This window comes from Sorex fumeus, unplaced genomic scaffold (genome assembly GCF_029834395.1).
Source record: "Sorex fumeus unplaced genomic scaffold, SorFum_2.1 ptg000051l, whole genome shotgun sequence".
NCBI lineage: Eukaryota > Metazoa > Chordata > Mammalia > Eulipotyphla > Soricidae > Sorex > Sorex fumeus.
Genome location: NW_026606108.1, coordinates 34,352,044 through 34,375,661, shown reverse-complemented (window position 1 = coordinate 34,375,661; position 23,618 = coordinate 34,352,044). Strand labels below are relative to the sequence as shown.

Sequence of the window (23,618 nt, the reverse complement as noted above, 5' to 3'; positions counted from 1 at the left end):
TCATCTGTTTGCAAACACCCGGGTAATTAGGATTAGACAGGCTTTACAGTAACACTATAGCACTGTCCTACCTGTGGTCATCGATTTGCTCAAAAGCGGGCACCAGTAACGTCGCCATTGTGAGACTTGTTGTTACTGTTTTTGGCATATCAAATACAGCCATGGGTAGCTTGCCAGGCTCTGCCATGCGGGGAGGATACTCTCTGTAGCTTGCCGGGCTCTCCAAGAGGGATGGAAGAATACAACCCAGGTCAGCCACATGCAAGGCAAATTACAGGCTGTGCTATTGCTCCAGCCCAGGCTTTACAATAGAAGGGAAAATTACATTAAAGTAATAAAAGGTCATAAAGCATTTGTCCTCTGATGGCATATGGCAATTCCCAAGATCCTAGCTGAACAAGAAAAATATCTTTTAAACTTGGAGATCAATCCCTTAGGCAGGGCCATTCTTATCTAAATACAGTGGGAAATGCAAATGAAGAGAAAATTTCATCCTGTTATTTTGGTTAGGTGGAAGATTGGCCCATCCTTAAATGCATCCTCTGCGAGGGTGTAAAGTAGATGGGCTAGGGCTGCAGAGCTCTTATGGGCCTCTGCAGGCCTGGTCGGCCAAATAGATAGCACAGAAGGTGGGAGTATTTGCTTTGCACACAGCTGACCAGGGTTGAATCCCTGGCATGGTATATGTTCCCCCAAGCCCCACCAGCAGTGATCCCTGAGCAGCATCAGGAGTAAGACCTGAGCAGTGCTGGCCCCCCCAAAAAGGGGGGGGGCAAATTCTTCAAGAAAATGAAAAGGTTGACTGTCCTGGTAAACAATTAGAGTAACTTAGTGGAGAGAGCCTCCAAAGATTAAACTAAACTATGAATAGCCAACAGAGCTATGTAAGTGTAGAAAGTACTTTATAAATGGAAGATGTTTAAAGAGTAGAAATAGGGCTGGAGAGTGTGCACAGGAAGTGAAATTTTCCCTTGTTATGTGGCTGATGCTGGTTTGATTACCAGCACCACAAAGGAGTGACACCTGAACACAGAGCAGAAACAGCTCAACATCACTGAGGGTGGCCCAAATACCCGCTTCTCTCCCCTTCTCTCCCCTCCCAACTCTCACACACACAAAGATGAGTTCCATTATGTTTACCTTCAGTCACCAGTAAGTATAACAACAGTAAGAGAAATGCAGGCTTTCTGGCTATGTAAATTTCAGCTCCAACCTTTATAACATTTTTTTAGAGGGTTAGGGAGTTGGGTCATACCCAGTGGTACTCAGGGATCACTCCTAGTGGTGCTCAGGAGTGATCATGTGTGACAGGGATCAAACCCAGGTCAGTGGGACACAGGGCAAGTGCCTTACCCACTGTACTATCTGTGCTATCTGTGCTCCCCAGCCGTGGAGCAGAAGGTTCAAAATTTCTCCATCTGTAACATGGGAATGGTGATAGTTATGTGGATCAGAGGAGCCAAAACATGATGAGCTTGATGCCTTTGCACACAGTAAAAACTTCAAAGTGGTAGCTTTTTATATTCCTAGCATACAATTCTAGAGAAGTAATCATTGTACCCTGTGCCCAACAAAGAGAAGCTGATAGTCCAGAAAGATGCATCATTAATCTGACCCATGGGTGATTTGTTTTCAGTGCTAGGGATCCAATCATTCATATGGAATGGTTCTTGTTAACAGCCTGCCATTTTACTGTAGTAAATTCTCAAGTGCTTAAGGACAAGAAAAAGGGTACCATAAATGAAGAACCCATGGTTCTGGAGATGATCACAAGTCACCAGTATACTACCAACCTTAATCCTAAGAATACACAGCAAGCTTTTTTCTTGGGTGGGTGGGCAAAAGGCTCCTAGGCAACTGCTTAGGAGGCCCAGGAAGCCCATTGATGACTCTCAGTCATTGGTTCAACACAAGGGCCCAAGGATGCAATGCTGCTCAGGCCCTGTAGTGTCTGGGATAGCAGTGCTGGTGGCCTCCATGGCCACAGCCAAGAAAGCTCAGGTAACCAAGTGGTGACAGAAAACGAACCTGGTGTCTGTGATGCACCCTAACCACAGTACTAACCAGCCCGTAACAGCAGTCTTTCAACATTACCATGCTCTGCCATACTTCCAAACCTGGTATGAGTAAATATAAATATAAATGAATATAAGTAAAAATAAATATGACTTAATTGATCATTGTGTAATTGAAACCCAAGCACAAAATTTGTAAGTCTACAACTGTACCTCATGGTGTCTCACTAATAAAAATTAAAAAAAAAAAGGACTAAGAAGATTTAGGATTAATAAAAGGTTGATTTGCTGCATCTGGACATTCAAATGTGGATACCCTATGGTTACTACTCCCTCCTTTTTTATTTATACTTAGCTGGGGAGAGTGGTTAGGTCACACCTGGCAGTGTTAAGATGCTATTCCTGGCTCAGTGCTTGGAGGCTGATTCCAAGTATTCAGACTTGAGTGGTGCTGGGACTGAAGCCCTGCCTCCTCCACACATGTGCAATAGGCCTTTGAGCTATATCCTTGGCCCTCTGTCCATTTTAATGTCCCTTTTCCTTTCTTGTGTTTTGGCAGTTTAGGCAGAAACACCAGTGTTGGTACTATAATCTTTCACTAAATATTTAATATACACTATCAAATGACAGACACTTTAGTAACTGTGGTTAGATAGAATGCATACTTTGGCCATCTGGCCACCAGGTGGCACATTCTGTTGGGAGGGACATGGAACCCAATACAGATAGATGGCTTTTTAGCCACACCTGGAAGTGCTCAGGGATCACTTCTAGAGGGGCTTATAGGACCATATGGGGTGCCAGGAATCAAACCAGGTTTGGTTGTGTGCAAAACAAGCACCCTGCCTGATGTACTATCACTCCAACCTCAACAAGTAAATATTTCTATGATTACTATTTCTGAAGTATGAGGGGAGGGCCTGTAAGAATATCCAATAGAAAGGAATTCAAAATCCAAGAAACTGGGCTGGAGTGATAGTACAGCGGGTAGGGTGTTTGCCTTGCATGTGGCCGACCCGGGTTCAATTCCCAGCATCCTATATGGTCCCCTGAGCACCGCCAGGAGTAATTCCTGAGTGCATGAGCCAGGAGTAACCCCTGTGCATCACCAGGTGTGACCCAAAAAAGCAAAAAAAAAAAAAAAAATCCAAGAAACCAAGCTAGTTCAGAAACAATTGTGTATGGTGAGTAGGAGTAGCAAAAGAGTTGAGAAGAGATGAAATAATCAGATCACAAAGGTCATGAAAATGTGGTGTTTCTTTTTAAATTTTGGGGCCACACCTTTGTTCAGGCTTTACTCCTGAATCTGCATGCACCAAACTCTTGATTTAACCACTAGCATTGTTCCTCGACCACCACCAGAAGTAAACTGAGTACAGAGCTAGAAACCCTCAACTCCACCGGGTGTGGCCCCAAAATGAGAAAAACAAAAATCTGACCATGTTTACGATCTGAATCTTTTGTGAGGGAGGTTGTTTTTGCTTTGAAGGCAAGGCTAATCTTGGCTCTGTACACAGGGATCAAACAAGGGCCTCAGACATCCAAGAGCTTTATTAAGCTACATGCCTAACCTAAAATCACAACTTCTATATGACATAATTTCTTTTGTATTTTTTCATTTATTGGGGTGAGGAGAGGGAAGAGTTTTGAGTCAAATCTGGTGGTGCTTCAGGAACTGTACATGGTGCCAGGAATTTGAACCAGGGTCATGGCTGTCACAGACATAGGCAAAGCAAACACCTCCTCTCTCCATTAAGACACATCAAGCATCAGAGAGTACAGTGGGTAAGGTGCTTGCCTTGCACACATTTAATACGGGTCCAATCCGTGGTCCCCCAAGTATGCCAGAAATGATCCCTGAGGATAGAACCAGGTGTAAGCCCTGAGTACAGCTGGGTGTGGCCCAAAACCAAAAGCGTATTTTTAAAAATCTCACTATGCCAGACAGAGATATGAGACAAGATGCTTGCCTATTGGTGATCCCAGGGATTTCTTTTTTTTTTTTTTTTGTAGTGCCAATCCCTGAATCTATAGAAACATTTACAAAAAATGCAGATGAATAAATTTCAGAAAGCACACCCAAAGATAAGTAATTTCCAGTTTTAGGAAATAATTCCATTTTAAAAACTTTCCCTTTCTTGAATAAATAAACAAAGTTGGTTTTAAAGTAATGACTTTATTAATAAATATACATCCATATGATGATGTAGATACAAATCATGAACACTACTCCATTCCCATACACATAATTGCACACGAGTAGCTCAAGTTCATGGACATAAAAACATACACAGTATCTATTTAGACTTTTTACAGCAGAGGATAGCGTGCTTTTATCAGTTAATTGGTAATTATTTCCTTTGTAATTATCTGTGAAAAAGGAAACTGAATTTAATCAAAGTGGTCTGATCACTATAAATCACACACTTGATTAACTATCGCATTAAGTTTTAAAAATTAAATACGTTATATGTGAGAGCACAGATTTATCTACTTAGGGCAAGGAAGGGGAAAAGCAAAGGAAAGATTTAGATACATCCTAGAGTTTAATAGCATATAATTACACTACAATGAAAACATAATAGCATCAAAATATTTTAGGTCAGAGAAAGAATATTTTTAATAACTGTAGTGTACCCTTGTATTTTATTTAGGGATCATAAAATTTTACTGTATAGAGAGACAATGACTGACCAAGTAGCGGTTATCATCAATATCCCCTGAATTGTTCTTTTAAAGCTTCTTAGATAAAAAGAAGTTTTCTTTAGCTCACACACTGGGTTTTCTTATACTGGATTGGTCACCATTTAATTATGGATCCAAATAATATTTTTCCTCCTTAACTCAAAAATTTTCATGATAATATGTATGTAAATTCACACAAACATTGGTTTGGAATGAGTATCATTCTTATTACTTTGACATGTTTATTTTAAAAAGTAAATTAAAAATATAAAGAATTTTTAGTCTAATTGACACATTTTAAAAACATCCCCAAATAGTAAAAATTAATCAGTTATATTATTTCTTCCAATACATTAGGCCAATATTTTAATCCAGTGCAAAACTCCAAAGATAGTATCAAAATCATCCCCTACTAAAGATTAGTTATGCAAGATTGTATCTGTCAAAAAATGAAAATTTCATTATACTAAATCCTTATTTGTTAATAAAAGTAATAAATAAGGCATGTTATAATTTTTAAAGAAAAAAGTAAAGCAAACTTACTTGAATAGCAGATCATTTTCTGACCAACAGTTTTAATACAGAATAGTGAAACCTATTTTGTGAAGAACAGAATTACACAATATAAAATTAGCGATTTACCTTTCAAGGAACAACCATACAGTGGAGGAAAAGACCAGTTTTCCCCAACTGATTTATATTAAAGTATAGGCAATTGTTTAACATGCTATTCAGTGTTTATCATGACAAGAGACAGTGTTACAAAAGATGCACAATGTAGTCTTTAGATTATAGAGAAGTAAAAAATTGCCTATTTTAAGACTTTATTCATGTTCTCACTTAGATGTCTTTTTCTTCAGCATGGCACCAACAAACTTCATAAGGAGAAAGGTCACTGGAACCAGGAACTAGCAAACAGATCTAATACACCAGGCATTGCTCATATGAACAGCAAATTCAGCTTTCTTAAAGGATGTTATCCATTCACAACTGTAGCCATTCGTTTTCCCCCCTTGTTCCATGGACATAGCTCCTGATTATTAATAAACACTGTTATAAACACACTTCCTTTAGTTGATTTCACCATTTCATTAACATGTATACAAAATTCGTTATACAATACACCTGCTTTTATCTTCCAACACACAGCACAGCACCATTGAGTAGATGTGCTAAAGGGTAGAGGGCAAAGGGCAGGGGAATTAATATAGGAAAGGACAAGCAGAAAGGTAATGGTGTGAATGAGAAAATCTGGAATGAAAATAAACTGAAAAGGAAATGTCAAATGGACATGCCACAAAATATGCAATCAGATCATTGACAACAATATGTATTATTACAAATATAACTAAATTTCTAACATTTAATTAAAAACTGTTTTCAAACTCGAGTATCTGAAAGCAGTCAACCACTAAACATCTCGAAAAACAGCTAAATGACTGATACATAAAAGTAGATAGATGAACATATGAAAAAAGATGGAAGCATTTGATGGGCTGGGGATAGCTCAGCTGTAGAGCACTCTGCCTTGCATGTTGTGAAGCCCTGGGTTATATGTCCAGAATAATTATTTTTAAAAAAATTTAATTAATTATGTGTGTCAGAAGTTATACTGTTCTGAGTAAATTATTAAAAGCTTTATGCTTTAAGCTTCAGTAAGAAGAAACTTTGAAGCAATTTAGCTGCCAGAATGTTACAACTGATTCAGTATTTTTCTCTATAGTTTGTGCAAAGCCAAGATTTTTGAGGTCACTGTCTTTGATGCCAGTGCACACACAGTACCCACATATAATGTAACACCTCTTACTGTAAAGAGCAGCATAAAGTCCACCTCATTGTGTCAGGCATCACTGGAACACCTGAAGGCTTGCTGCTTTTTTCCTGATAAAAAAGGTATGAAACACGACATCTATTTGCAATCGACTTTGCATTAACCTCAGCAAGCCTAAACATTATGCGCCCTTTTAAGGTTTTAATTATTTTTTAAGTTTCTGGGTTCTGAAAATCTATATTCTAATATTGAAAGTATTTAAAAAACAACTACATTATAACCCTAAAGGTCAGTGGAAGTTTTTTTAAAATCCAAAGTTTATATATTTAGAACTTAGAATAAATAATGGTATTTTACAAAGAATGTCACTTTCCGAAAGAAGAGAGATTTCCCCCTGTCCCTACTATACATAACTTCCCAGTATATTTTTCTTTTCTCTCTTGCTTCTAAAGCAAATAGAGCTGGAAAAAAATTTTTTTGGATGAGTGGTCTCACTAAAAGAGACACAGTTTGATTATTAATTAAAATAAGCATTTTTTTTACATGTTTCATGCATAGATGAATTTGAGAGTTCTGACAGAAAACTGCATTTTGCTTATAAAAGCTTTACAGTCTACCGTTCAACCTGGGTCCTTTGGTAGATACAAACTTGAAACCATAGTAAGTGCTAATGCATGGGAAAACTTATGAAAAACTTATGAAAAAAAAAACCATTCTAAATAAATGAACACCAACAAGTTTTAAACATAATGCTTTAGTAAGAGTATATAAAAGGCAAAATGCAGAAACTATAGCTACAGGCAAACCTTAAGTAATGTTGTTTACTGTTATCATCAAAAAATGTAATGTGTAGGTTTTATTAAAAATTTCAAATTTTTCTATAAGTATGAATTATTTGTAGTGTTTAGTATATATGCTGTTAGGCAATTAAAATTATACAACCTACCACTGCTAAAGGTAAACATTAAAGAATTCTTATTGGAAAATGGTTAAATCAATTACCATGTAGATCAATAAATAAGAAGCGGCTTAATCCTAGAACATTAAACATGGAAGGGGGTGTTTTTTTTGTTGTTTGGGGAGGGGGTCACACCTGGTGATGCTCAGGGGTTACTCCTGATTCTATGCTCAGGAATCACTCCTGGTGGTGCTCGGGGACCATATGGGATGCCAGGGATCCAACTTGGGCCAGCTGCATACAAAGCAAGCACCTTACCCGTTGTACTATCTCTCTAAACATAGTATTTTTAATATCTGAAGTCTGTGTAAATGCCAAAGCATAGAAACGTTTCCTGTCTTGTGAAAATAAAATGTTACAAAAACTCATAGCCATTATCTCAAGTAATTAACTTTGTTCCATTAGTTAAAAATATCTTAGATATTAGTTTTATACTGTAGACTTACTTTAGAAACTAATTAATGGTATAGTTGTTTATGACATAAATCTTATAGTCAGAATGGCCCCAAAATAGTAATGCTATAACCATTAACTAAAGGAAAATCAAAAATTATCTAGTTGTTACAAGTGAACCTATATACAAACAATGCCACTGCTCATGCTCTGAGAGCGCAGATCAGCATATGGCAGCTTTCAAAAAAATCAAGGAAAAAAAAAATCAAACAGAAAAACAAATTTAGAAAAGCCCAGGTCACAAAATCATGTATGTCAAATAAATTCAAGGAGCTTTGGGATAATTGACAATCTTCCTTTTATTTGACCCCTTTTCCTGCCTCAATTTACTCACTGGGTGGCTTGACTTCACTACTGGTTTCCTCTACCCCGTGAACTGCTCTGCCATGCATCATAGGGTAAGGAAAAGCAGCAGTGCCACAGCCATAACCAAGGTCGGCAAGACGGGAGAGAGCTTTAATGCTACCTGGAGGTCTCCCTGGGCTGACTTTGTATCCCGCAGCTTTAGTTGTACCCAGAGGTCTGCCTGGACTTGTCTTAAATCCAGCTGCTTTGGTGGTTCCCAAGGGTCTGCCTGTGCTGGTCCGGTATCCCGCTGATTTGGTAGTTCCTGAAGGCCGGCCTCGCTTACCAGATCGGTTGAGATTTTTCTTTTTCTTTAGTTCGTCTTTTATCTCTATGCTTCTGCCACTTGTAGTCTGCAAATGTGTTTCATTTAAGGGGTCTTGCCTCTGACAAGCCATTGGTTTGTGGCTGACTGTGTGGCTGTATTTACTCTGCTGTGAGGAATATATGTCAAACTGATCAGCAGCTCTCATAGCATCTTCATTGAGGCAGGAAGGCTTGCCAGGCCCACAGAAAGCCGGATTACTGCTGGCAACAGGATGCATCATTTTCTACCAAAATTAAAAAACAAATATGTATAAATTCACAAGTACAGGTATAAATTTGTATAACTGAATTTAGTGGGAAAATAGCATATCTCCAAACGACTACACAGGTACCTAAAATTAAGCCAAAGGCAGAACTTGGACCATTTATAAACACACCAGCAGATTTCAAGATATTAATTTTTCTCAATTTAACCATAAGTAGGAACAAATGCAATAGAAAATAACAACTGCAATACTAATTTAGCAGACAGAATGTTCTTTGTTTAGGAACTGGAAAATGAACAAACAGAATTATATTTTGTAGGTTCTTCTAGATTATCAAACCACAAAGAGTAGCAAGAAAAACATTCTTGGGGCTGGAGAGATAGTACAGTGGGTAGGGAGCTTGGCCTGCACAGAAAAGACCAGAGTTCAATCCCCAGCATCCCATATGGTTCTCTAAGGACCACCAGGAGTAATTCCTGAGTGCCGAAGCAACAGAAATCCTGGAGCATTGCTAGGTGTGGCCCCAAAACAAACAAAGAACTTTAGAGAAACAGTTTGAGCCACACTCAACTGTGAGCATTGACCACTCTGGCTGGAATCAGAGAACCGTTAGGAGGTGTCAGATTGCATGCAAGGCAAATGCCCTATCTCTCCAGCCCTCAAGAAAAGAACTCTTGGGGGCTGGATTAATAGTACAGGGAGCAGTGCATTTGCCTTGCACATAGCCAACCAAGGCTCAATCCCCGGTATCCCATGTGGTCCCCCAAGCACCGCCAGGAGTAATTCCTGAGTGCAAAGCCAGTAGTAACCCCTGAGCATTGCTGGGTGTGACCCAAAACAAAAAACAACTACAACAAAAAAACCCTCTTGAAATGGACAGACAGCTCCATGGGCTAAGTGCTCCTTTGGGCATCCTTTGCATATGGAAAGTCAGGGTTAGATCCCCAGTACTATCAAGTCCTCAAGTACTGCTGGGAACGAGTCCCTAAGCACAAAGTCAGGAATACCCCTTGAGCACCAGTAGGTGTGGCCTCAAAACAAAAAGAACTATTTTTTTAAATTTTTTTTTGGGGGGGCGATGTTGTTGTGGGGCACACCCGGAGACATTCAGGGTTTACCTTCTGACTCTGCACTTAGGAATTACTCTAGGTGATGCTGAGGGGACCACATGGGATGTCAGGGATCCTTCCTGCTGTACTATTGCTCTGGCCCCAAATAAGACAATTGTGTGACATATAACTTTATAATAGCTTTTTTGACTTTTTTTTTTGGTTGTTGGGTTTTGTTAGCCACACCTGGTGATGGCCCTTATTCTGTGCTCAGAGATGATGCCCGGTGTTGTTCAGGGGACCATATGCAGGGTCTGAGAGTGAACCTGGGTCAGGTAAACGAAAGGTAGTCACCTTACCCTCTGTACTGTCTTCAGCCCTTTGACTTTTTATATTTTTCACATTGGGGAGGGGGGAAGAGAAAGAGTTGGGCCATGCCTAGCAGTGTGCAGGGTTTACTCCTGGCTCTGCAATCAGGGATTACTCCTAGCAGTGCTTGAGGGATCATATCGTATGGAGTGCCGGGAACTGAACCCAGGTTAGCCGTGTGCAAAGCAAGTGCTTTATCTGCTGTACTATTGCTCAACCCCACACATTTACTTTACTTTTGGGCCACACTCAGCAATGCTCAGGGATTACTCTTGGCTCTGCACTCGGGAATTAATACTGGCAGTGCTGAGGGACCATATGGGATGCAGGGGATTGAATCCAGGTCAACAGTGTGCAAGGCAAATGCGCTACCTATTGTACTATTGCTCTGGCCCACTGGCCCCTAATCCACACACAAGTTTACTTTTAAACTAGTCAGTTTCCATAACTACGTTCTCATCATCATTATTTATAACAAATTCAGATTTTATATATACAAGATGAAGCAATCTAAGAATATAATCTTCTGACTCAAGATAGTCCATCTGAACAGGAGACATTACCAATATAAGATATAAAAAGGTCTCCAATCATTATAATGGAGACATCTCTAAACAGATTTAAATCCATATTACAACATATGGGGGCCAGAAAGACAGGTAGGGAGCTTGCTTTGCACACAGATGACGCAGATTCAATTTCTGGCACCTCATATGGTCCCTAAAGCCCTGCCAAGGAGTGATACATGAGCACAGAGCCAAGGGTAAGCCCTGAGCTCTGCTGGGTCTGGCCCCCAAAATTCAAAAATATGGTCATGGGCTAAATGCATGTTTTACATGAGCACTACAGGGAGAGACCCTCAAGCAGAGCTGGAGCAGCCCCCAGTACCAACAGATGTGACTCAAAAATCAAAAACACAAAAATAAGGTTAAAAACCATCTTATTTGGAAGGTATGTTTCAAGAAAAAAGTTGAATGTGCAATTTGCTTTCTTCCTTGATAATAAATATGATATGGATCTTTTTTCCCTTATGAGCTCCCGTAACTTAAGACAGCATAGGGCTGTAGAGAAAGCTCAGTGAGCTGAGTGAATGCTTTATATACAGGAGTCTTAGGTTCAATCCCCTGTACTGTATGGTTCCCCAAGCACTGCCAATAGTGAGTTCTGAGCACGGTGCTGAAAGACCCTAAGCATAGCCAGGTGTTGTCTCCAAACAAAAACTAACCTGAGATCAAACAAGTATAGAGACCCAAGAATGTGACTCAGTGTTGTTCCAATCTTGCATGCATGAGGTCACCACTTTCATCCCTACATCACCAAGTTCAATCCCAGGCACTCCTGCAACAATGCAACAAAGTATGGGACTGTAATAAGTGTGAGTGTGCCGCCCAAGACACCAGAATAACTGTTACCTGACATCACAATGACAACAAAGAAAGATAAGTTAATATTTTTTTAAAAAACCAAAAAAAAAAAATAGCACGGGGTAGGAAAGACGGTACAAGGTATTATAGCACTTGCCTTGCCTGAGGCTAACCTGGTTTGAATCCCTGGCACCACATATGGACCCCCATGGCCAGGGCTCATTCCTGAGTACAGTGCCTTGAACAGCCTCTGAATGTTGCAGGGTATGGACCAAAATACCAAAGTAAAACAAAAAACAGTAGTCTCTGCTTTGCCTTTAAATTTCTATGATTTTTTTTCTCCTTAAAAACGGTATTTTATAAACACTGTAAAAAGCTACCCCCACAAAATTGTATCATTTAAACACATAAAAGGTGAGCTTATGGAACCAGAGCAAAAGCAGACAGGGCATTTGCCTTGCATGCAGCCAACCCAGGTTCGATACCCAGCATCCCATATGGTCGCCGAAGCACCGCCAGGAGCAATTCCTCAGTGCAGAGTCAGGGTCCAAAAAGGAAGAAAAAAAATTATATAGAATATACTATTATTATTACACAATAGTGTAAGAAAGATAAAAACATATTTCTAATTAAGACTTAGAAAAAGTTTCATAAATGTGTATCAAGATCCAGTCTCAGCAATACTCCATAAAAATAAAAAATTTTCGATAAAAAAATTTAATATATATAATTACCTCTCAGAATTAAAAAAAGAAAAAAGAAAAAAAAAGGCAAGACAGGATGTTACCTGTTTTCCCAGGCGGCAGAGAATAAAATCTAAGCCTAATAAAAGAAGAGTAAAGCAAGGTGACTGTGACCTATAATCTGATAAATGACATCATTTTTTGAAAGCAGAAAAGAATTTGAGGGCAGAGATGAGCAGTGTTCAGGAAACCATATGTGGTCACATGAAACCCAGGTCAGTCACATGCAAGGCAAAAGCCTTACCTATTTCTATACTCTCTATCCCAGAAAAAAAAAGTTCATCTCCCCCATAACATCAGACTATGGAAACTTTTAAAATGTCTATTACTGAACAAACAATATGGAATTAACTTTATGAATCCACCTATAGAAATTGGACTATTTTCTCAAAACAAAGGAATATACCATCCCACCTTCCAAAATACAGAACTTCCTTTGAAAAGCGCCAAAGGGAAGAGGGTGGGAATGGGATTTGTCTCCCCAGAAGGGCCAGGATAAGCTCTTTCTCAAAATGACTAGATTTAGGATTTTTCATTGTCACCATGGTTAAGGTTAACTGAAGCCTTGTTATCTGAGGAGAATAGCATTACCTCAAGAATACAGTTTACCCAACTTTAGGGTTTTCAAGAAAGGTGCTGTTTTGCTTTAAATCAGAGAAATATAACAGCAAAATATAGTCACATGAATTCATCCTCTCCTTGTCATGTCACATTATCCCCTCATTAAAAAAAATTACATAGAATATAATATAGGACCCTTAACAAATGATATATATTCCTGGGTTATCTCATTTTTATTTTTAAGATTTTATTACTGAATCACTGTGAGAAAGACACTTATAAAGATGTTCAAAATTAGGCTTCAGTCATACAGTGTTCCAACACCCATGTCTCCACCAGGGTACATTTCCCAGGACCAGTGTCCCCAGTTTCCCTCCCATCAACCCCCCACCCTTCTGCAGTCTGTCTCCATGGCAGCAAGGTCTTCTCTCTCTCCTCTCCCCCACTCTCCTTTGGGCATTGTGGTTTCCAATACAGATATTGAAAGATTATCAGGTATATCCCTTTACCTACTTTTAACACTCAGTTCTTGTCCAGCATGATCATTTCCAGCTATTATTATCATTCTGGTCAAGGACTGTCTCAACTTTTATAATTTACATCCCGTACAAATTCTTCATACACATTAAATTTTGTTTTCTCCTACTCAGCTATTTGATGTTGTTTGTCTAACCTCACAGAAATCAGAGGGTGGGGAAATTTTCCCTGTGCCTGACAGAGATCCCCAACAATATGTTCAGAAAGACCTCCATAAAATGGACCAAAAAACCATTTCCCCCCAAGACATTTCACCTTGATATGTAATTTTGAACAAGTTCTTGTAGGCTTAAGATAAATTTCCTACCGCGTCCTTAATTACATAAAAGGGTAACAGTTATCCAGATTTAGGGGTCATCTTCTCAAGTAAGTTTTTTGTTGGGGGGTTCATGAGCAAAGTGTTAGGGACTACCAAAGTCATATTTGGCAGTACCTGGAAAGCGACATGGTGCTCAAGATGAAACTTGATTTCCTGGCCCCTGAAATAATGAATATCAGAGAATCCCATCTTTATGGCAGGGTAAACAGTTATCTTCAGAGTATCTGGAGGTTTATATACCAACTTCTCATCACATGAGTCCTTTCCTTTCCTTGACTCCCATATCCCATTATTGGCTAAAGGATAAAACCTCTGAAATTGTCTTATTCTTTCTAAAATTTACAGTAATGGAACTGGGGGAATAGCACAGGGGCTTAGAGTAGCTGCCCCACAAGAGTATGCTCACAAAGTTCAAATCCTCAGTGTCCCACTTGTGCCAAGAAAAATCCCAGGAGCCCTGATATCTGTGACCAGGTGCCACAAATTATTTTTGGCTGCATCACAGTAGTGCATAAGCACTGCAACCATCTCTGGCAAGCACACCATAGTTCATCTCAGAGTGTAGGTCTCCACAAGCATGTGCAAGCACTCCAACTAAGGAGAGCAAACTTCAACATCAATAACAAAATATTAATGTTTACAGCAATGTAAATTATCATATGTAATGTTCTTTCCTCCTAAAAAAGGGGGGAATCAAATACAGATATGACTTCAAACCAATCATTTCAATATAGAATACAAGTAAACCAAGGTTTCTCAATTGCAGCACTAACATGTGGGTCAGATAATACCCATGAAGGGTCATCCTATACCTTGTAAGATGCTTAGCAGCACTCAGTTTCTATTAGATTTAATTATCTGTGCACTCCTCTATGCTTTCAATTTGTGAACAAACATCTCACTAAGGGAGAGAGCTCAAGGGTCAGGGATGCATGCAAGGCCATGAATTCAATTCCAGGGACCATATTTGTGTCCCTGACCCCAGTACCATGGGTGAGTTTCTGGAGGCCCCAGGACTGAACCACTGAATGGTCAGTTCAGGATCATCACAAGCAGTGGTCCTCAGGCTCCCAAGCATGGAGGTAAAAGAAATTTCTTCTCAGATATTGGCTAATACTACCTGGGAGTCAAAATCCACCTACTACCATGAGAAGCATTTAGCAATATTAAAATGAAAACACGAGACCCAAATGAAAATATTCTTATGTTTTTATTCACTTCTTTAGTTCTCATCTCTCCAAATATCAATAAATACCTTCTATTTAGATAACATCTAAAATGGCAAATATTGGGCCCAAGAGATAATATAGCTGGTAGGGCCCTTCCATTGCACTAGGCCAACCCAGATTTAAATCTTGGCATTCCATTTGGTCCCCCAAGACCACCAGGAGTAAGCCCTGAGCACTGCCAGTTGTGCCCCCCCAAAATAAATAAACATATATTTCTTAAAAAGACAAATAGATTTATTTTTCAATTTGAAGTCAAGATTGGTATTTGCAGAGACCACCCATATTCCTCTCCCCCTGAAATTGCAAACCAATTGAGAAATATACATAGGAACTAGAAAGGCAACAAAATACCAGTTTATTACCAATTAAGCTGAACTAAAAGTTACAAGAGAAACATACTCAGAGCTATGAATAAATTACAAGAGAAAAATAATCCCTTTCTCAATTTTATTATTTGGAATTCACCAGCCAAGTGCTGGGGATGTGCTCAGTGATGGAGGTCTGGCCTTGCATGTCCGAGGCCTTAGGTTCAATTCACCGCACTGCCAAAAAATAAAAAAAGGAAAGAAAAAAATATTCACAGAAATCACCAAAATGCAAAATTCCAATAAAGGCAGGAAAGTGTGTGTTCTCCTTCACAGTAGAGTAAAATGTATGTTTCTGCCAGTAAAGGGAAAACAATGTTTCTTCTTACAATCTGTTTAAGTGCTTAATAACCGATGTCTGATAAGTTCTTACCACAGACTTATTAAAACCTTTCCTTCTAGACGTTAATACCCTTAACTTCATTTTCTCTTAACGTATCAGAATATTCAGTAGTACTTCTATTACCATTCAAAATTTAAGCTGACATTAAACTTTATTTATTTATGTATGACTTTGGGGTGACATCTAGCAATACTCAGGGGTTACTCTTGACTCTGCACTCAGGAATTACTCCTGGCCATACTCGGGGACCCATATGGGATGCAAGCGATCAAACCCAGTCAGCCCTGTGCAAGGCAAACACCCTATCGGCTCTAACTGCTGTATGATTGCTCTGCCCCACATTAAAATTGTAAAGATAGGTGTTGTCATTTATACAAGGATATCAACCAATATAGAAAACTCCACACCAGGAATGGGGATGGGGAAGGGAAAATAAAGAAACTACACTATTAAAAAGGCAGACCTTGGGGCTGGAGCAATAGCACAGAGGGTAGGGTGTTTGCCTTGCACACAGTCAACCAGGGTTCAATTCCCAACATCCCATATGGTCACCATATGTCAGGAGTAATTCCTGCATGCAGAGTCAGGAGTAACCCCTGTGCACCGTAGGGTGTGACCCATAAAACCAAAAAAAGAAAAAAAAATAAAGGCAGACCTGCAATTCAGAAGAAAGTAATCCTCTCATCTCTCATTCAGAAACTTAGGCATTTGTGTCTTTAAAATTATTTCAGACAGAACTTCCATGTGAGGGCTAATTTTACACAAAACACTATTCTAGAACTTAGGAGAAGTGCTTAATGCCAAGAATAAAACCCAGGATCTCACAAATACAAGGCAGCAATCTACACTCAGTCACATCCCCTAGTCAGTAGTAAAACCATTTCTTCCAAGGGAAAGATGATGGGACAATGATTTAAACAACAGAAGTCCTCTATATGTTCTCTATTTCCCTTTCTTGCTAAGTCATGAAATAAGCATAATATTTTGCTTATTAAGTTATTAACAAGCTGGACAAGAAAGAACTAAGAATATGAGCCATGTAAATAGTTAAAATATTAAAATGTAAATAGTTAAAATGGCAAAAATGATAAAAATGTTAAAGTTATCTACTTCAGGAAGGAATTATTTGCTTTCAGATTTCAACTTTGTGTGTGTGTGAATGTGGTTTCTAGGGCTGTGCTGTAAACTAGTCTGAAATTGCTGGTCAGGAGACTATGTAGTGTGAAAGACTGAATCCAGGCTTCCTGCAAGCAAAGTTTGAGCTCAAGTCTCCTGAGTTTGCTCTTTGTGTAGACTTCAACCTTAAGATGGGAACCAGCACCGTTAGATTCTGTGGGCATAATCATCTCCTGTGCATAGTTACTTGTACTTATATATACTCCACATCATATATCTACACTACACATATCTAAATGTGGGTTATGTTTGCATGCAATGTTTGCATATATGAGCATTAAGCCTACATTAGTAATTCCTCTTTATTCCCACTTCGGGGCTTGCCAGCCAATTGCTCCTTCTTGAAAGCATCTTCCTGTACAGGAAGAGGTTCACTACATATACAGGCCATGTTTTTTTAGACTCAGAACTGAACACTTCATTTCTAGAAAATCTCACTTGAATGAAAACAAGAGTTACAAAAACCGGCTCACAAAGACGAATCACCTTCTCAAAACGGTCCATCCTGTCCAAACGAGTCCACTAGAGCTTCTCCTTCGGCACCTCATTCTACATTTTAACTAGGGCTACACTGAAATTACTACTGCACACACTAAAACTTGCCGAACCTAAAGTTGTTTTACAGTGCATGTAAATCCTAAATCCTTGCTACGAGCCGCTCTGCGAGCACTTTCCCTTTCCCTTCTCAGCATGGCAGTCATTTACTGCCAACACAAAGCTCTAGGGCCAATTTTAGTCACTTCACCAAGCACTCATGAAGCTTTTTCTAAGCATGGGAGAAAAAAATATTTTTTTTTGCAAGAAATCCAAGTGTCCGTATGTCTTCCAAACGTCACCTAATTCTGCAAGCTTGCTTTCAGGTCCCTTGGCACAGAATAATCGCGATTTTCTGGGTCGAAACCGAAGTGCATGCACGACACTTCTGTCCTCCCTTCACCCCTAACCCTACCCCCCAAATAACTCGGAGAGACCAAGCAACGAGCGCCGGGGCTTGGATGCCCTTTCCCAGCGCGCAAAGTTTGGAGCCTGGGGCCGGACGCAAATAACGGCCCTCTTTGTCCTCCCCGCCCGAACCGTGCCCCTCGGCGCCGCCTCCCCGGGGCCAGACCCCTTGGTCCGACGCGAGGCGCTGAGAAGCCGGTGACCTGTTGTGCCTGCAAAGCCACCATTCGGGCTCGGGCGATAACAACTTTGCAGATGGTGCACGCCCCGGCGCGCGGAGGGGAGGGGGGGGGAGTGTGTGGCGTCGCCCCCTCCCCACAACCACCCCATACACACACCGATTCGGCGGCCGCTGCCCTCGGGAGTCCTACGAGCCACTTGAAGTCCACAGGCCACGCCGCCCCGGCGTCCATCTCGAAGCCGGGCAGGCGATCATTCGAAAGCGACCGCGAGGGGCCTGCAGCGCAGATCTCTCGGAGCCGAGCGACGGCGACCACTCCCGCGCGCCGCAGGAGGAACCCCCCCACCCCCCACCAATGGCTCCGGGCCGAGAGCAGGCAGCGTCCCGGGCCGCTCGTCGCTAGGCCCCAGCTCCGCCAGCGGCCGGGGACCGCTCGTCAGCGGCGAGCCGAGACGCGACCTCGGGGCCTTCGGGTCTCCCTGCCGCTAGCGCCCGCCGCCCCGACCCCGCCGCCTCCCCCGCCTACCTCAGCCGCTGGGAGTAGCCCGGCCCCTCAGCGCGCCCGGGGGCAGCCCATCGGCTGGGAACCTCACGCCGGCGCGACTCGCTTCCCGGCCCGCCGCCTCGGCGACGGCGCGGAGCGGACGGGGCAGCGGGACGGAGAGAAAGCGGCGGACAAGCGATCGCGGGCGGGTGCACTGCCCGCCGCCTTCGGAAACAGCCACGGCGCAGGGTCCCGCCCCGCTCGCAGGAGGAAGAGGCCAGCCCAGCCCCGCACGGTGAGCCGCGGCGTGCGCGAGCTCGCGACGGCCGCGCGCGCCCACGCACTCATCGCGAGACCCGATCTCCCGCCGACAACCGGGCCGGGAAGGGGCGGCTCGGAGGAACGCCGCGCAAGCGCACTGTGGGAGTGGGCCGGAGGCGGGGCCTAGGCCCGAGCCAATGAGGCTCTTCCTGTAGGCCGCCGAAAGCTGCGAGAGACCCCCGCCCCCCCTCCCCAGAGACAGACAGACAGACAGACAGACAGACAGACACACACACACACACACGCCCCCCCCCGAGGCAGACAGACAGACACACACACCACACACACACACACACACACGAGTCACCCGAGCCGAGGAGGCTCTTCCTGTAGACAGACACACACACACACACACACACACACACACACGCCCCCCCTCCCCAGAGACAGACAGACACACACACCACATACACACACACACACACACGAGTCACCCGAGCCCCCTCCCCAGAGACACACACACACACACACACACACGCCCCCCCTCCCCAGAGACAGACAGACACACACACCACACACACACACACACACACACGAGTCACCCGAGCCCCCTCCCCAGAGACACACACACACACACACACACACACACGCCCCCCCTCCCCAGAGACAGACAGACACACCACACACACACACACACACACACACACGAGTCACCCGAGCCAAGGAGGCTCTTCCTGTAGACAGACAGACACACACACACACCCGAGCCAAGGAGGCTCTTCCTGTAGGCCGCTGAAAGCTGCGGGACACCCCACCTCCCCCGTCCCCCAAACACACACACACACACGAACCAAACCTCCCCGTCCCACACACCCACCCTTATATGCCGAATTGATTTGGAAACGAATCAAACCTCCCCCGTCCCCCAAACACACACACACACACACACACACATACACCCCGGAGTCACTTATATGCCGAATTGATTTGGAACCAAATTTTGTGATATTAGAACCACTGCCGATCCCATTTCTCAGACTGAACCGGCAGTATTGTTCCCCAAACCTTCAGCCTCTGGTGGTAAAAAAGATTAAAGTCTAGGTGTTGTTTGGGGCTGGAAAGATAGTACATCCAGTAGGGTGTTTGCCTCGCAGCCGACCAGGTTTTGATCTCCAGCACCTGATATGGCCCCGCGCCTCCCAGGACTAAACCCTGCGTATTGCCCGGTGTGATCCAAAAGCAAATTAAAACAAAACAAAACACACACCTAAGGTCGTGTTGGGTGGGGCCCAAAGCAGAGCCTTTGTAATTTAATTGCTTATGCATAGGCAGGTAGAAATGTTAAAGTTCATGTTCGATAATTATGAAGCTCTATGAACGTGTGATAACGGAAAGTCTCATTTTGTGGAATAGTCTGTAAAGATTTTACATCCATAACATAAGAATTGTCATTCTTTATTCCATTACAAGGAGAGATGAAACAGTTTACCACCTTCGGCTGCTAATGTAGTTATTGTGAGGTTACACTGTCAGTCACTTAGCAGAAGGGATTCAGCTGCCCAGTTATGTCATTCTGTGAACTGGAAGATGTCAGAAAGGAAGGGACCCAGAATTAGGAAGAATGCTAATAGCATTAGGAATAGGAAGTCTAGACGAGGGTGCTTGCCTCCCCCCAGACCCCACTCCTGGATTTGAGAGATGATCAGTTTTATCACTGCTCCAATAGGCAAAGAGGAAAATACTTTATGGGTGGATCCACGAAGGAAAATAAACACAATAGATACAAGTCCATTCATTCTATGGCAGGATTCCATAACATAATTCTAGGTATAACTGCAATATAAAACCATAAAATGTAACTTAAAAAGACCGGAAATGGTATTGGAGTGATAGTACAGCGGGTAGGGCACTTGCCTGCACAAAGTCGACCCAAATTCAATCTCATATGGTCCCTGAGAACCTCCAGGCGTAACTCCTGAGTGTAGAGTAGCTATCAATAGAGAGCTCAGGAGTATCTCAAACACTATGCCAAGAATGGCCCCCAGCACCACTAGTTGTGACTTACCTATTAAAAAGGAAAAAAGAAAACACTAACAAATGACTTGTAAACCCAATGGAGAAGTAGCCAGAGAAAACCACAACAAAATTGTGTTTTAATGTCTTTCTGCCATTTGCCTAATATGGTGTCTTGGACAAGTCACTACTCCTTCCAAAAGTTTCCATATATAAAGAGCAATGTCTGCCTGGAAGTGTTGTGAATTAAATGACCTAACAAGTCCACTGTCCACTGTCCTCCCATTGTTCATCGATTTGCTCGAGCAGGCCCAGTAACGTCTCCATTGTGAGACTTGTTGTTACTGTGTTTGGCATATTGAATATGTCACGGGTAGCTAGCTAGGCTTTGCCGCGTGGGCAAGATACTCTTAGTAGCTTGCCAGGCTCCTCAAGAGGGACGGAGGAATCGAACCCCGGTTGGCCAGGTCAGTCGCATGTAAGGTAAACGCCCTACCCGCTGGTCTATCGCTAGTGAAGATTTAAAATCTCTTACTACTCCTTCCTAGGCATATTAACTATGGACAAGTGACTTAGTTCAGCATATATTTACTGGATTCAACATATATTTGTAAGTACTAAAGATATAATACAGACCTCAGGAAGTTTACATTCTATAAAACTAGACAAACTCATTAACAATTTTAACACAGTATTAAATATGATGATCTGGCACTTCCAAAAATTTTATCAGGGTGGTCTCTCAGAGCATTTCACTAAGGAAAAATGTACCTTAATAAGGGTACAATTTACAACTAGTGCTAAATATGTAGGGATTTTCAAGACCATAGAATTATTACTTCACTTGCATAATTATTACTTTATTTGCAATAACACAATTTCAAATGTCTTAATTACATGTCTCCAACATTTTTTCAAAAGTCTATAACCTTAAAATACAAATTAAACAATTCAACATTTTTCCTTACTTCTCAAGTAATTTCAGCTATTGTATACATATGAAAGGAAGGCCAGAAAAGGAGTATTTGTTCAGAGCTGAGCTAGAAAATAGCTGCTTCTGATCATTCAAGTTGAATCAACAAGCATTCTTTCATTTGATATAAAAGACATAGGAAAAAGGAATCTCACTTTGTACATTTTAACCTACCAGTAGGTATTGATTGTATTGGCTAGGTATAAAGTTCAAAGCAATATTGAATATAATTTTGTTGTGTTTATTTTAGGACCACACTTAGTAGTGCTCAGGGCTTACTTCTAGATCTGCATTCAGGGATCGGTCCTAACAGTGCTTGGGGGACATACTGGGTGCCAGGGAAAGATCCCAGGTTGGTCTCAGGAAAGGTAAGTGCCCTACCCACTGTACTACTGCTCCAGCCTCCATTCACATATTGTAATGCTAATAAGGAACAGTATTTATTGAATACTTACCATATGCCAACCTGTGGTTCTATTTATTGATGATTTATGTTACTTAAACTGATTTTCACAAGAACTTTAGTATATATCTGGTATATATTAGAGCCCCATTTCATAGACTTAATAAAGACACTCAAAGCATTTAAGCAACTTGCTTAAGGTTTTCCAAATACATATTATATTATCTATGCGACAATATATTATAAAACTAACAAAAATTAAGAGAATGAGGAGGAGCCAGGGCAATAATACAGCAGGAAGGGTATTTGTCTTGCACGCAGCAGACCCAAGTCTGATTTACTGGCATTCCATATGGCTCCTTGAGCACCGTCAGAAGTAATTCCTATGTCTAATAAAGCAGTAATTTTTTTTTGAAGATTTTTGAACCACACCCTGGGGTCTGGGAGACCATATGGAGTGCCAGTAATTTAACCTGGATCAGCCATACACAAGGAAAACATACTACCTGCTGTACTAAATCCGCAGCCTGACAAAACAAATATTTTGCCTAAGACATATTTGTTTACACTTTTTCTTGATTTTGTTGACTTAGAAGTTTCCTCAGAAGTGCTGGAGAAGGGGCTGGAGCTATGGCACAGATAGGGCATTTGCCTTGCACACGGCCAACCCAGGTTCTATTCCCAGCATCTCATATGGTTCCCCAAGCACCACCAGAAGTAATTTCTGAATGCAGAGCCAGGAGCTAATCCCTGTGTATCGTCGGGTGTGACCTACCCCCCCCAAAAAAAAGGTAGATGGGGTCTCATATCAGGCCCTCATCCACTCGTCCAACATGTTAAGGAGTCCATGCGGTGTGATGACTGAATACAGGGACTTCTGCATGCTAGATATGTACTCCAGCCCAAGAGCTATCTGCCAGGCCGTTTTCTTCATATTTCTACTTGAATTTATGACTGAGGGTAATTATATATATTTTCCCTGATCACTTGACATCCTGTTACTCATCGATTTGCTCGAGTGGGTGCCAGTAACGTCTCCATTTGTCCCTGTCACATGCTAGTGTAGCCCAATGGCATTTGCTCGTTTTAAGAACATGAAGAGCCTCAAACCATTCAGGGTCTTGACAAAGAAATCTGACCATCTCGTAGGTGGGTAGCCACACGATCTTTTGATGTCCCGTGGAATCCAACTGGTAACAGCTCTAGTCCAGCGGTCATCTCCAAATCTCATTACATGTCCAGCCCATCTGATTTTCGACGCCTTGGCAAACAAGACAGCGTCCCTGATTCTTGACCATTGATGGAGGTCGGAACTCCGGATTTTTTCTCTCATTTGAGTGAACCGTGATACTCCAAGTATAGCTCTTTGGATTCCTCTTTGGGAGACCCGAATTGCGTTCTCATCCTGTTTTTGTAGGGCCCAAGTCTCTGAGATGTATGTTAATGCAGGAATAACTGTGGAATCGAAGAGATGCGCCTGGAGCTTGAAGTTCTTCGTCCTCTTAGTTATTTCTTCGATGCTCTTGAAGGCGTTCCAAGCCACTCT

At 41.8% G+C, this 23,618-nt stretch overlaps 1 protein-coding gene across 1 annotated transcript; it reads right to left on the bottom strand.

Moving 5' to 3' along the window:
• Nucleotides 1–4,171: 4,171 nt before the first annotated feature.
• CUNH5orf24 (chromosome unknown C5orf24 homolog) lies at nt 4,172–18,782 on the bottom strand. The gene is made up of 2 exons (XM_056124526.1): nt 18,465–18,782; nt 4,172–8,778 (listed from the first exon to the last, which is right to left on the bottom strand). The coding sequence occupies exon 2, from the start codon at nt 8,773–8,775 to the stop codon at nt 8,209–8,211; it is 567 nt and encodes a 188-aa protein (XP_055980501.1). The 5' UTR covers nt 8,776–8,778; nt 18,465–18,782; the 3' UTR covers nt 4,172–8,208.
• Between the last annotated feature and the right edge of the window lie 4,836 nt (nt 18,783–23,618).